The 14,179-nt window shown below is 42.2% G+C and overlaps 1 protein-coding gene across 1 annotated transcript in view; it reads left to right on the plus strand.

Annotated features, from left to right (window-relative positions):
* phldb1b (pleckstrin homology-like domain, family B, member 1b) overlaps positions 1-14,179 on the plus strand; it is a 144,007-nt gene that overhangs the window by 116,192 nt on the left and 13,636 nt on the right. The window contains 9 exon segments of the mRNA XM_017308210.1: positions 1,244-1,528; positions 2,246-2,356; positions 2,444-2,533; positions 2,835-2,969; positions 4,533-4,694; positions 6,154-6,294; positions 8,563-8,679; positions 9,258-9,363; positions 12,267-12,591. Of these exon segments, the coding sequence (XP_017163699.1) occupies positions 1,244-1,528; positions 2,246-2,356; positions 2,444-2,533; positions 2,835-2,969; positions 4,533-4,694; positions 6,154-6,294; positions 8,563-8,679; positions 9,258-9,363; positions 12,267-12,591 (1,472 nt within the window).

Consider the following 14,179-nt stretch of genomic DNA (forward strand, 5'->3'; position numbering starts at 1 on the left):
AGGAACACATAACACTCATGAGTGGCGCATCATAGAACATTTAGACTATAATGTTAAAATTAACCTGGTGTGCTCGGGCGTTGTAGTCTTTCAAGGGCAGGTAGAGTTTCGGTTGAAGTTGGTGCTTTAGCTAAAAATCCCCATGTTGGTAAATCGCTTCTACATTAGCAAAGCTAATGTTTATGATAGTGCTTTAGGATTAGCACAACTAAGTTTTTAGCTAGCTGATATCTTATTTGGTAGCTGCTTTTACGCTACCAAATAAGAGATGGATTCAGATCATCACAAGACCCCATGATACAAGATCTCTTTTCATCTGTAGTCACTCTGTCCAGTTCATCTGTGAGTAAAATGTTGTAAAACCTGCTGGAGGTCAATGACTTTAAACCAAAGAACTCATCAGTCAGATACACAAATCTGATTTCTTGCTGGTTAAGAGTAATTCTGAGAAACTTCATCACACATGTTGTGTAGCAGCTAGCTGCAGGAAACATTACCTCCCCTCACAATGCAGCCGCATCAGGACCCAATCCCCTCAGCTACTCCTGATGCCATCGCTAAAGCTGAGGCGGCTTCATACAGCCATAACAGAGTAACATGAGTTCTGTGTCAGACCCCTTCTGTGTTTTTACTGGCTTCCACCTCGTAGCTGCTTTCATGGAAATCATGTCATGGCCTGGTTCATATCGATTCTGCTTCATTTGGTTTAATGCGTCCACATGGAGAGAACTGAGCAGTGAAAAGAGTAGAAATGCCAAACAGGATAAACAGAAGCTGAGCCTGAAAAGCCTAGACGACTTTGTTCTGTGTTGGGGTGTTGTAGAGGTTTTTTTTTTAATTTATTTATTTTAAACTCCTGTTAAATGGGACAGTTTAATTCTTACGTCATCTGTATGTGAATTAACAATCCAGGTTGTCTGGGCTGCAGTCTCAAGAGGCTTGATAATAAAATTTTATCCTGTCTGCAATTCAGCTTCTCTAAAGCGGCAGAGAAACATTTTACTGTAACTTACATAGATTTGCTCTAAAGATCAGCTTTATACATTCTTTTAACAGTGAATCACTTCATTTCAAATAAAGCTTTGTTTCCTATGCTGCAGATTTACTCTCCCATGTTAATAGGCTACTTTCCAAYCCACATAAGTAAGTTTTCACTCTAAAGTAATTTAATATTCACACAAATTCAAGTCAGTGGCAATCAGTTGAGCTCAAATCATCATCCATCAAACACTAAGCTTGAAAGCCAGTGTTTTCGTTTGTTTGGCTGAGAACTGCTGCTGGTTTTTTGAAAGTGCTGGATACCGTATTCAAGGGTGGGCAACATGCTGTTGCATGTTTGTTCCAATCACAATGTTCTGATTGGCTCAATTAGGACGGAGAGGCACTGGAAGCCGGGACCAAGAAGTTTGAGGATCTGGAGTTTCAGCAGCTGGAGAGAGAGAGCAGCCTGGAGGAGGAAAGGGAGACGCTCAGCCAGCAGCTCCTTCAGGAGAAGGCAGAGTACCACCGCAGCATGGCCAAGAGGAAGGTGAGGAACCCCAGAAGGTTTAAACCAGYGAAACAATACAACAGTAGTTGTGGCTCCATCCTGTTGTCATGCAAATTATTTTTCTAAACTTTTGAAACGTTGCAAATAAAAAAAAGAAAATGCAAATTAGAAGTATTTCTTTCTATTGGTTTGGAGTGAGTGAATCAGACTACGTAAAGTAAATTCAGCGAATGTTGACCCCATGCATGGCTGTAATCAACATGATGCTGGGGTTGAAAAGTAGCATGGAGTGCACATCTTAGAAAAAATGAAAACCCTTTAAGCTTAGACTTAGAAACTTTCAGAGTTCTGAGCCTCTGGTAAGGCACAGACCCATCACTGGATGGGATAATTTGCTACGCCAGAACTTATTCAACAAATGTGTCTCTATCTCCACTTTTGCGCTTTAACTCTTCAGAAGAGCTGAAAACCACCTGAAGGTTTTTTTACTAACCACTCTTTTTTTTACTATTTTTTTTACAAAGTTAAAATCAATTCTGTTGTTTCCATCAATAATTTCTAATGTCACTTTTCAAATACAAAAAAAGGCTGATGAAAACATGGGTACTGTAGCCCTGGATGCTAATCATCTATTAGCAGGTGTAGCAGGAGACCCTGGGCTATGTCTGCACTGTTCAGCTGACAAATGACTGTGGTTGCATCTAGAGTTAGAAAACCTTCACCCTGAGGGTCGGGTTGTTGTTTTCTCTTGTGTAGGAAAAGGTTTCTGCTCTGGAGAAGCAGGCCAGCCAGCTTGGCCAACAGGCTACCCAGGAGTGTGAGCGGCTGGCCAAGGACCGGACCCTTGCGCTGCAAATGCTCCAAAAGGTACGGAAGAAAACGCCTCCTCCCCTAAAGTCTGAGAATTTCAGAAAAGCATGTGTCAGTATATTCCAAATTCTGATTTTATTCCAGGAGAAGGAGCGACTGTTGGCTCTAGAGAAGAGATACCACACCCTGACCGGAGGAAAGAGCTTCCCCAAGTCTTCCTCTGCCATGAGAGAGGTGAGTGAAAAGATGAAGATTAGTCTCCAACACCCTACTCATTTCACCATCACCTCACTCAGATCTCCTGGCTTCTGACTGTAGACTAGCATAAAGTCTGCGATAGCTGTTTGGATTTAATGCAACTTCTGAGACCAAGTCATAGGTTTTTCAGCTGATTCTTGCTTTAATTGCTAATGATTTATTGAGTATCACATGAATTAGTTCAATGGAAACATGTTGCTGAAGCTCCAGTCACCTGAAGAGTCCCCAACCTTGACTGTGGCCAATAAAAGTACCTTCCCCTGACCTGTCCAAACAGGAAACTCTCCATATCAGCGAGGCTGAGCTGTTGCTGGGGGATGTCCGGTCCTCCCAGACCTCCCTGTGTGGAGTCTCTCCTTCCTTCTTACATCCTCCCCCCCTCTGTCGGTTGTTCCCCAGCAGTCCCACAGAGGTAACTGACCTGCTGACCTCCGCATGATGCCTGCTGCTCTCCCCTCTGCTGTGGTGTGTCCCTCACCCATCACCAGGCAGTGACCTGTATTGTGAAGTAGGGTCAGCTCATTTAGAGCAATACTTCAGTTATCGGCTTACTAAACCAGGGTGTCCACACATTCTTAAAAAGTCTTAGGTTAACGTATCTCAAATTAGGCCTTGAAATGTCTTGAGCTCATTTGAAAAAAACAGTTGGTCTTTAATATGTTAATATTAAGTCTTAAACTTTGTCTTAACAGGACTGTTGTATTTTCAGATTATATTTTTTGTTGCTAGAGTTTTCTGTCATGTTCTGTGACTCAAGACGGTTGAGGCTATTGGTAATTAGCTGACAAAACATGTTGTCTATATTTTTGCTATACTTGATTGTATTGCAGCATCAACCCCAACCATTCCCTATAGTTATAGTTTTGTTCTGTCTTGAATCTTATTAAAGGTGGCATTAAAAAGGTCTTAAAAATGTCTGTTATTTGAGTTGGTGAATCTGCAGCAGGTCAATACGGTTGACTTGCTGCAGGTCAACCAAGTCTTGGTTGACTGGGTTGTTAGTCCAACCCAGTTRAGGGTWACTGGTAACTTATGACTAACATACCCTTTCCTAGCTAGCCAGCTAGCTTTGTTGCACCTACAGTGGATAAGTGTAAATTTATTGCCTGTTGGTTGGATGAAGTTTGTATATTTCCGTGGAGATGTCGYTCTTAAATTCCATTCATAATGGTCTTAAGAAGGTCTTAAAAAGTCTTAACTTTGAGTTGGTAAAACGTGGAACGAGGAACCCTGTAAATTCTGTCTTCATAACAAACTTATCACACTGGTCCTGCTTCATAGTGAACTCCCCCTGGTGTGACCACATTGTGATCTGCTGGTGTTCAGTGTTTTCCCTCCGGTTGATCTGAGCAGCCACAGGTTGGCCATCGTACCAAGCGGATCAGCTACGTGTTGCTGTGTGTCGGCCACATTTGACGTCTGTCTCAGAGTGTGTCTGGCTGTCACCAGAGTCGCTATCAAGTGTCCATAGCATTGTTGTGTGTACACGAGCGTTGTGGTAGTGTTTGTAGAAGGCAGCGCCTCTCATCCTGTCTGCTTCTTGCCTCGCCTCGGCCAGGCCTCAGCAGTACGTGAAGCTGTCAGAAGCCTGTAAGCTGTACTTACAGGTACTCTTACTTCCTGCTTGTCCTAACGCTTGACATATCTTTCTCTCTCTCCTCCCATYCTTCCATCTTCATGTCATGTTGCTCCCTCTGCTGGTTGGCTTTGTGCCGCATGAACGTTTGCTGTGACTTTCGATTGATGAAGAAGTGTGAGAAAGGCATGCTTGTTGGAAGCAAGTTGTTGTGTGGTTGGAGATGCCAGAAGAGAAATCTCCAAACTAACTGTGATGTTTCTTAGTGATAATCCAGCGTTTGTTTCCTCTTCACCTGTTTCCCTCCTGCTGCTGTTCTGGTCTGGCTGACTTGTCTCTCTCTGCTCCCCCCACCTTTCCTGCTGCCTCCCATTGTGTGTGGGTGTTCCACCTGTGAAGGAGTATGTGACAGTGGGCCAGTTAAATCAGATCTATGGGATGCCCAAGGTGGAGTCTTCCCCTACCTCCCCGCTTCACCAGCCCCTGCCGCCTGGAGCAGGAAACCCCACCTTCTCCTGCCTCCCCTCTCGGCATGGCTCCTCCCTCTCTCTGTCTGTGGAGGTGTGTGTTATCCTCCCCTCTTCTTCTCCCTCTCCTGCAGGAGTAATTGTTTAGGAGTGTAAGCAATAGAAATGCCTGTGTCTCAGTTAGAGGTATGCAGGTGGCTAACTGAGGTAAGATGAGATTTAAGAGACGTATTCAAATTGTTTAAAGTGCTAAATACAGTTCTTATATAAAGTATTCTCCCTCTTTTTTTGCTTTGCAGTTTTTATTGCTTTTGCGCATCAATCGTGATTGACAGTTACAAACTCTTTAATGTTAAAGTAAAAACTAATTCCTGCAAAATAAGGGCAGCTAAAAATATTTAACATAAATTATGTCATTGGATAAATAATCAGTCCCTTTTAAATTGACTGGCCCAATTTAACAGAGGTCCAGCCAATTGGTGCCAGTAGTCTCACACCAGCTGCATTTTCATTACTAATGTGTATAAAACTTTGTAGATATTCTGCTAATTTGGAAAACCCCCCACAATTTTGCAATTGCAGTGTATCTAATAAATAAGAAATTAAATTAAAATCACACTTGAACAAGTCTTTTTTACGCAATAAGTCATAATCATGGCCGCGATGGATGTAAACAGTCGCATGAGCTATATTTATATTTGAGCCTTTAGACCGTCATCATCAGCCATCAGAGGAGATGTTTGAGTGACAAATGCGGTGAGCTTGGGAGCTGCTACGTATGCGGCACTTTTAGAAAATTATAGTTGGGGATTTTGCAGGACGTCGATAAGTTCAGCAATTTTGAATGACAAACTCAACTTTTAATGAATTGTGCAATACTGTGGGACTTTGGTTGAGCCAGCTGCTCATTGTCCAGGGAGGCCAGTGCCTACAAATAATTGCGTTGCTGCTGGWTACAAACTCATTTACGATGTGAAAAAAGACTTTCTGATGCAGCGCAAAAACTTTTGATCAAAAAACATGAGTTTGCTCAAAATCGCTGTGTTTCTACTAAGCAAATTAATTTTTGTAATTCCAATGTGCGCCATTTCATAAATAAGGAGTAAATAAAAACTTAGTTTATGTCTGAAGTCCAGAGTCGGGGAATGCAGCAGCTGAAAAACCCGCTGGACTCGACACACCAGGTGCAACCAACAGCACTGAGTGGTTCACTGAGTGTCTGCCACTCAGGTGAACCCAACACACAAGAGGGAATAGCGACAACAGCAACAAAAGTTAAACACTTTTCAACTTTTCCATGGCGGTCTCACCACATTCATCCTGGCGGTCTCTAATTCAGATTGGATTACCTTTATGAGCCGCTCAAACATTGGTCAGTCATAAAGTCTGCGTCTAGCAGCAGAATATTAAGTAGAACTTAAAATGTGTTTGAAACAAGCATTTCATCCCCGTTTCTGCTCTCTTTCAATGCTTTCTAATGTTTTCTTGCTTCCTCCCTGCTTTCCACCTTGGTGCTCTGCCTCTGTCTGCTGCTCGTCTGATTTGCTCTCCAGCACCAGTGTGAGCCCAGTAGGCCTCACCTCCCCACATTAGACTTAGAGCAGTGGTACCTGGAGCTGATGACCGGCCCCACACAGCTCGGTGCCCCCCTTCTGCCGGCCAAGTCGCCGTCAGGCCGCAGACCGGTACTGCAGGTAGCCTTTCACTCCTCACCATATCTGCTGTGTTTTCTGGGCTGCCAAACGTCACTGTCCTGCTGACTCACTGTCAAAAAGCAAGATTGTGTTTTGTGTGTGTCTTTTTTAAGTTGCCCACCTTACAAAGAAAAATAACCAATAACTCATTCAGTCTGCAGTTTAATATTTTTTACAATGGTTGAGATTCAACAAGGTAAAATTCATTTTTTCCTAATTAAGTACATTTGTGTCTTGATGCAAGACGATGCTCCATACTGGGTTCAGGAAAGCTGGGCTGGTTACCAGTACCAAAGTGACTTTCTAAAGAGTTGTTGTTTAATATGTCCTGTTCCTTTGGTTTAACATAAATCAATTAATCGCATGATAAGTTAAAACAAGCTCAATATTTTCTATTTGAATGATTTATCACTTTTCTCTTTCTCTCTTTCTACCAAAAACTAGATGACAAAAGTCTTCAATTTGAAGCTCTGGTCTCAAACTGAAGACCAAAGCTTCAAAAAGAAGACAAAATGTTTTCGTTTATTTTGAAGGACAGTTTTATTTACAGAGACATAACATTGGCCGATATTGATGTTGGTGACGATATACTGTACATTCCTAGTGCAGACAGTCAGTCTGTTATCCCTCAGACGGTGGCTGATTGTAAAGACTTTTTTAAGGTAGACATATTGCTGGATAAGATCGATTTGTCATCTAAGAATCCAGTGATTTATTGGTGCTTTCCTTATTAAAATGTTTCTTAAGCAGCCCGGAATGTGGACTACATGCTAACAAGGAAATCAAGCATCTCTAAAATGAGGCTTTTCACCTGATATTTTGTTGTGATATTTTCTTATTTTATTAAAAAATAAAAATATTTCAGTAAAATGGCTAAAAAGCATAAAAATCCATAGACTCTGTTTTCATTGAACGCTTTTGAAGCTGTTGGCTACGGTGGCCGACAGGTGCAAATGMGCAGCAGCAGAGAAAATATGCAAACAAAAAAAGAGACGCAAACAAATGAAATCCAGCAAACAAGAAGAGATGACGCAAACAAAAAGCAAATGAAGTGCAGCAAACAAAAGAAGATGCAAACAAAAAGTGCTGAAAACTAGRGGGAGTCTAACAAAAAATCAGCTGTGTCCAAATTTAGGGTCTGGATCCTTTAAAACAGGTTTTCACAAAAGCAGCAATGGTGGCAAAATTATTTGTTCTGTGTTACACTTAAAATTACAGAAAATGATTGTTTACAAAGTTTTTAGGTGAGAATTTAGATCTGAAATACTCAGTACAAATGAGGAGTACATCAATAAATCACTTAATTCCAATATTGCTCCRACGTTTTCAGACCTGTCTGCTCCCGCTGCATTAGCAGCAGCTGTCAGCTGGTCGGGCGCTCCAGGTTCGGTACACMGAGAGAGAAGCATGTCTCCCGGCAAATCGTTTTAAAAACTCCTAATAGTTTTCCTCTATGAGTGGAGGTGGAACACAGATATTCAGCCAGGTAATAGCTGTAAAATGTTTTGGTTCACTGAATTTATTTATTTATTTATTTATTCATTCATTCATTCATTCATTCATTCATTCATTCATTCATTCATTCATTCATTCATTCATTCAATATCCCGCAGTGCTGATGAGGCATCTTCTGCTGTTTTGGTCGAGCAAAGCAGGAGGGACTTTTGTTTGCATGTTTTCTCTGTTGCTGCGCATTTACACCCGTCGGCCACCGCAGTTAGCTGAGCTGAGATGCAACACAGTAATCTCAGCTGATAGTCCAGGTTCCAGTTTTAGTTACTGGAAAATAAGCTGATCCTCTACAACAAAAAAACTCATGAAACAGAAATTGTTTGCTTATAACAAAAGGCTATCGAAAACTTAAATTTGATTGAACTTTGAAGCTTTAGATCAGGGATGTCCAAAGTGTGGCCCGGGGGCCGTTTGCAGCCCTTGGAATGATTATATGTGGCCCCCAAMCTTGAATCAACAATGGTTGAGTTTTGGCCTGCAGATAGACACATTTTGTTTTTATTTTTTTTAAGAACMGATTTTCACTGACAAATTTAAAAATTCTTAAAATCAAAGCTRCATGCTTCAACTGCAAAATGTTTATTAGCTATTTCCTAATAGCCAATAAAATATAAAAGTATTGCCCTACTTTCCTAGTACTGCAACATTTTTTCAGACTCACAAATGAGAAAACATTACAACATTTCACAACACTCCCATCTACTGTCACATGGTTGCTACTCTGTCATCACTTTGTGAAACGTTCCCCTTTGTCAGGTGTTTCGCTCCAAGCTGGACAGTGATCCCGGCGTTCCGCTCCATCAGTCCAAGTCAGGCTCCTCGTCCCCCCTGCAGCACGGAGCGGCGACACTGGGGCGCAACACCAGCTCCAAGGTACGCCGGCTGGATAAATCCTCCTCCCAGAGGCCAGGTGTCGTCCTCCCCCTGCCAGGTTGGGCAGGTTTCCACCCAGTCAGGCTGCTTTTGAACACGTTTGGTCGAGAAAAACAGCTTTGGGCGGATTGTTAAAATTTGAGCTGCTTTTCACAACATGTGGCAGCTTTTTAGAAAGTGTTCAGAGGAAAATTCTTTCGAAATGGTTGTCATTGTGCAGCAGAGTAGCACAATTTTTTTAAATGAAATGCCATGATATTGCAGTTATTTTATTCATTTATTTCAAACTGTGTGGAATCTGTCAAAAACGACATCATCAAGTGTCAATATAATATAATAAAGTACAACCAAAAATGGTTCTGAATCCAGTCAGTGACGTATGGGACACAAGATTATACATTCATATATGTATTTAAATATATCTGGCAACATCAACATAAATCTGATCATTGGTTGAGATTTGGGCAGATTTTATTTTGTTTTGTTTTGATTTCTTGGAGTTGTTTTTGGGATGGAAACTGTCAGTCAGATCTGGCAACCCCAGGTGCCATGTATTTACCCCATTTTCTGTGACCCAGCAGAGCCCCCTGCTGGCCGCCGGCAGCACTGGGAGCCTACCCAGGAACCTGGCTGCGACTCTGCAGGACATCGAGACCAAGAGACAGCTGGCTCTGCAGCAGAAAGGTAACAGGCTGGAAGGATTGTAATATTTAGTCTGTAAATATCCCTTCATCTGTCAGAAGCTTCTACAGGTCAGACACAATATGCATAACTCAGTTCATGCAGACATAATGTGATGAAAGGTGGCAATGGAAGGTAGACTGAGGTTGGATATTGTTCCGTCTGCCTCTCGTCTCTGAGCTGCATGTGTGACTAAGTGGATCAGAGCGCAGTGTCTTATTTAGCCCACCCACGGCTGCTGGAGCCGGATTTGTCTCCGTYGGCTGTCCAGCTCCTTCTCACGTCTCGCCTCTCCTCGCACCGCTGCAGCACAGACTCCCAGATCTCCAGACAGAAGCTCTTAGAGGAGAGCTCAGCAGGTAGATGATGTCATCGTGTGCAGGACTCTACGTTGTCCTCCTCATTTGTCCGGCTGCTGTCTCTGAAATGAAACAGCTTAATGTCCTCGTATTTATATATTTATTTTAAATTCTAATTTAGAAAGAAACTAGTTTTGTGGCAGTGGGAGCTTTTAACTTGACAATTTTGGCCCTCATGGCAAAAGTTTGAACACTAAACTTTCAGCCATCTGTATGTGAGTGGTTTAGATCAAAACATATGCTGGTGTTCTAATGGTCTACTCAAAGTTCAGAACTAAACCCACCTGAGGATTTGTGGCAAGACCTGACATTTGGGATCAGTAAAAAATTTTTTGCAATTTATAACAAACAAGCATATTCAAAGAGTGGTAGATGGTGATGAGTCTCCAGTAGCAGTCAGTCTTGCAATAAATCTGATGAACCCTCTGATTGTGGCCCTGTTCACACAACAACAATTTCTGGTGAAAATGGAAGAGTTTTGTTGTGTATGTACTGTACATTTACATGAAACCACCAAATGTTTTCTCTGACAACAGCACAGTTTGAAAATGGGTTCCAGAGTGCGATGTTTCTGAAACATAACGGTGTCCGTTATCTTGTAAACAGAATAGATGGATCTTTTCTGTCAGGGAATCCCTAGGTCATGCACAGTATGGTGCAAAACATGGCTGCTTCCTATAATCCACAGAAGAAGAAGAAACTACTGACAATGCTGGTGTTACTACAATTCGTGTTTCCCCACCAGATTCGGTTCCCTCAGCGTCTCTTCACCGCTCCGCACCGCCCAGGTGCCAAAATACATGTGTACTTGTTCACCAATCATAACAAGCAGTCACTTGTTCAGTGCTCTTATCTAGAGAACTACGGACACTGTGAAAGCTCAAACAATGTGTTTCAGCAAAGTTATCCCACTTTTTTCCAATGGCGCCCTAATCAGACACACACAGTGCGTGTTTTCCCCCAATATCTGGGGGAACGGTACCTGATGGGGAAACGCGAATCGATGTGCTTTCAAGTAGATCTTTTTTTTTTTTAACACATGCGCACTTAGTTCTAAAGAACCTAGCACCAACTAGGTGGCGTGGCGAGAGCGCTGCACCTTTTCGATGCGTACCCTTACTGTGTAAACAAAGACTGTAATTAGAACGTCTTCATGTAAATGTAAAAACAGAAACTAAACAAAAATAAAATTTTTGTTGGATCATTGTTATGTAAACAGGGCCTGTATTAAGACTCTCGTGACAAACTGGGTCAAAATTTGAACTTTTGAGATGTAAATCAGCTTCTCCCAGTTGTGAAAACAACATATTGTTGTCACGGTTGTGCATCATAATAACTAACCCGAAATAAAAAAGTAAGAACATCCAGGGAATAATAGTCTAAACATTGCCTCAAAAAAAAAAGAAGAAAAGACTAGAAAAAGAGCCAATGAGAATAACGCAGCAGGGCTCCATCATGCTGCCACCATGAGCGAGGCAGATCCTCGGTTCATTCATTCAGAGCTGTCTTGATGAAGGGGTCTGGAATCAGATAACAATCTCACTTTTGTAAATTTTATTTCAAAGCAAAAGGGGGAAAAAACGCTCAATTTTACTTCTACTCCACAATTGTGCACTATTTTGTGTTTGTCACACAAATGTGAATCAAAGACAGCAGTTACGTTAGAGTACAGCTTCTCTATGAATCTGTTACTGCTTCTATAAACGAGGGCTCTGTCAGACTCTGCCTCATTAATGAGGCTGAATGGAAAAGCAGACAAAGCTACAATAACAACCAGGCAGCCAATCAGCATCCAGCCTGCAGGCTTCAGCGTAACAAAGCCCAGACTCTGCATGTGGCTTTGTGATGATAAAAACCTGGCAGCCTGACTTCTTGGCTCTGTTGACTGGTCCATCAGAGGCGACGTTCATTTCACACTCCAACCTTCGTTTTTCCTCCCCTCTCTATGGTCTCATTCAATCTTCACCAAATAACAACAAGAAAAATTGTATTATCTTTTCTTTGTAACATGGATCCTTTTTCTTCTTCCATCAGTTTTCTCTGCTAGTTCTTTCTGCCAGAGATTACTGCATGTTGAGAGAGAATTTCAGAGGAGCTGGGATGTTCTGCTTGCTTTGGGCCTGAGCACATAGCTGGATGTGTACTAAATCAATAACAATATATATTGGGATAGACAGGTGATCAATATCAATAGACAATACAACTTTAAAAATATTCAATATTCAGTATATAGAATATCCCCTGAACTACTATCCAGAACTGCACAACATTCTGGGAGATGCAGGTGGAGGAAAGGCTTTAGCTGTTCAACCTCCAATAGACAGTAAACCAAGGTGGATAACTTACTTACTCTCTGGTTACCTAGCAACAAACTGCTGAGTAACTTGCGCAGCAGCAGTTTCAGGTTCCGCCACCGTGGCTCAGACCTACTGGTTGAGATACATCAGATGCGTTCAGACCAGATCAGCTTGTTGTCCTGTTCTCCCTCTAAAATCCAAATCAAGAAAGGAATTCACCACTCCTTTTCTCTCTTCCTCTTCCTGTCAGGTCAGCAGGTGATCGAGGAACAGCGCCGCCGTCTGGCTGAGCTCAAGCAGAGAGCCGCCGCCGAGGCCCAGTGCCAGTGGGAGGCGCTACACGGCTCCCACCCTCACCTCCCGGCCTCATACTCCCCCCTCATGGCCAACAGTCCCACTCTGAGCCACAACTCGTCGGGCCCCCCATCCCTGGTGCACCACTCCATCCTGCACCACCAGCCTCCATCGGCTGGAGAGCAGCCATACGACACCCTGAGCCTGGAGAGCTCAGACAGCATGGACACCAGCGTTTCCACGGGCAACAACTCGGCCTGCTCACCCGATAACATGTCCGGGTGGGTACGACAGCAACACACACGCTGAGGCACACTTTTCATGGCAGGAAGGATCTTTACATGCCTGAATGTAAAAAAATAAAAAATCTATCTGAACTTTGATTTAAAAATTTGATGAATATGTTAGCATTCATCTAATTTGTTCTAGATCAGTGTTTCTCAACCTTTTTCGGGCCAGTGCCCCCCTAGACTTTATCCAGGTCCCTCACCTCCCCCCACCAAAAAATTTGTAGGCTACTTTGCACTGACTATTATTGGGGCATGCCATAGCAATGCATAGGGAGAGCAGTGACTGACTTGTACGAAGCTTATAGTCGTCTTGAACTGAATTTCATTGAGTACTGGGTTCAGCTGTGCCTCCATGCATTGCATGGCAGGCACCTATTGTTCTTCACCCAATAGAATGTCTGGATATTATTTATTTTTCTTCCGTCAACCGTAATGCGGCCAGAACCGCTGCGTGCACCCCCACAAATGTGGTATCAAAAATTGCGGCTTGATCACGGGGGCAGGGGGGAGGGAAGCTATTATTTCTGGTGGTATTTGGAGTTACCACAGCAACACAAATTGGGTAAGAAGACCCCCCAAAAACCCCATTCATTTCAATGGAGCGAGATCCTAAAAATACCTTATTTTTGAGTAATCACTGTGTCATCATAAATTCACCTAGAAATGCCATTCAAACTTCAGTTTGTAGATACGCCTGTCATCTTATCTAAAGTGAAGACGGTGCAACGAAACGATTTACGGATTGTCCACAACTTGTCTCCACAGCGTCACGCTGAGTGTCTTAAGTATAGAAACTCTGTCTCCAGCATACTGTCTGACAGGTTATGACAGAGAGAGCCAGCCCAGGTCCAGATAATTAATTACCATAGCAACGCGTTCCAGAAAGAGGCAGGGAGTAGTCTCACAAACAGGCGCTGAGGCAGGTCTCACAATGCATTGTGGGAAGAATAAATATTTCCTGTGACTATTTATATTTTGCTTATATAAAATTACTTCTTTGAATTTTTGGGTGTGAATTAAAATCCTTTGTATATGAAGCTTGAAAAATTTTGAGAAATAAACAATTACCGACTGTCTTTATTTTTTTTTAATTTCGGACCGTGAGTGAGAACCACATGTGCGAAGCTTATAGTCGTCAGTCATAAACTAAATTTCATTGAGTACTGGGATCAGCTGTTGTTTTGTTGCAGTGAACTAGATCAGTCATAGAAATACGGTGATGGATCCGGCAAGAACTTCAGTCACTTCGCTTTGGTGATCAACAGTGTCAAACCTATTAGAATGTATAATACTGACTTGCAATGGACAAGTCCATCACCATAGGCAGTGCAATAGTATTAAATCTATGTAGTATTTTGTCTCAGGTTATAGAACTGACTTGCGCAAGCCAGAGCATTATCATTTCACCTTAAATGAGCTTTGAACTAATTTTTGTACTTATTAACCATGTTTTGTATATTCAATGGACTAAGTCAATGACAGACAATATGCTACTGATAGCAATCATGCTAAGATTAGCATTTTGGCTAATTTCACCTTATGCATTAATTTTAACAAAATCAATGGTGCACGTACAGCT

Source organism: Poecilia reticulata, linkage group LG13 (genome assembly GCF_000633615.1).
Source record: "Poecilia reticulata strain Guanapo linkage group LG13, Guppy_female_1.0+MT, whole genome shotgun sequence".
Taxonomy (NCBI): Eukaryota; Metazoa; Chordata; class Actinopteri; order Cyprinodontiformes; family Poeciliidae; genus Poecilia; species Poecilia reticulata.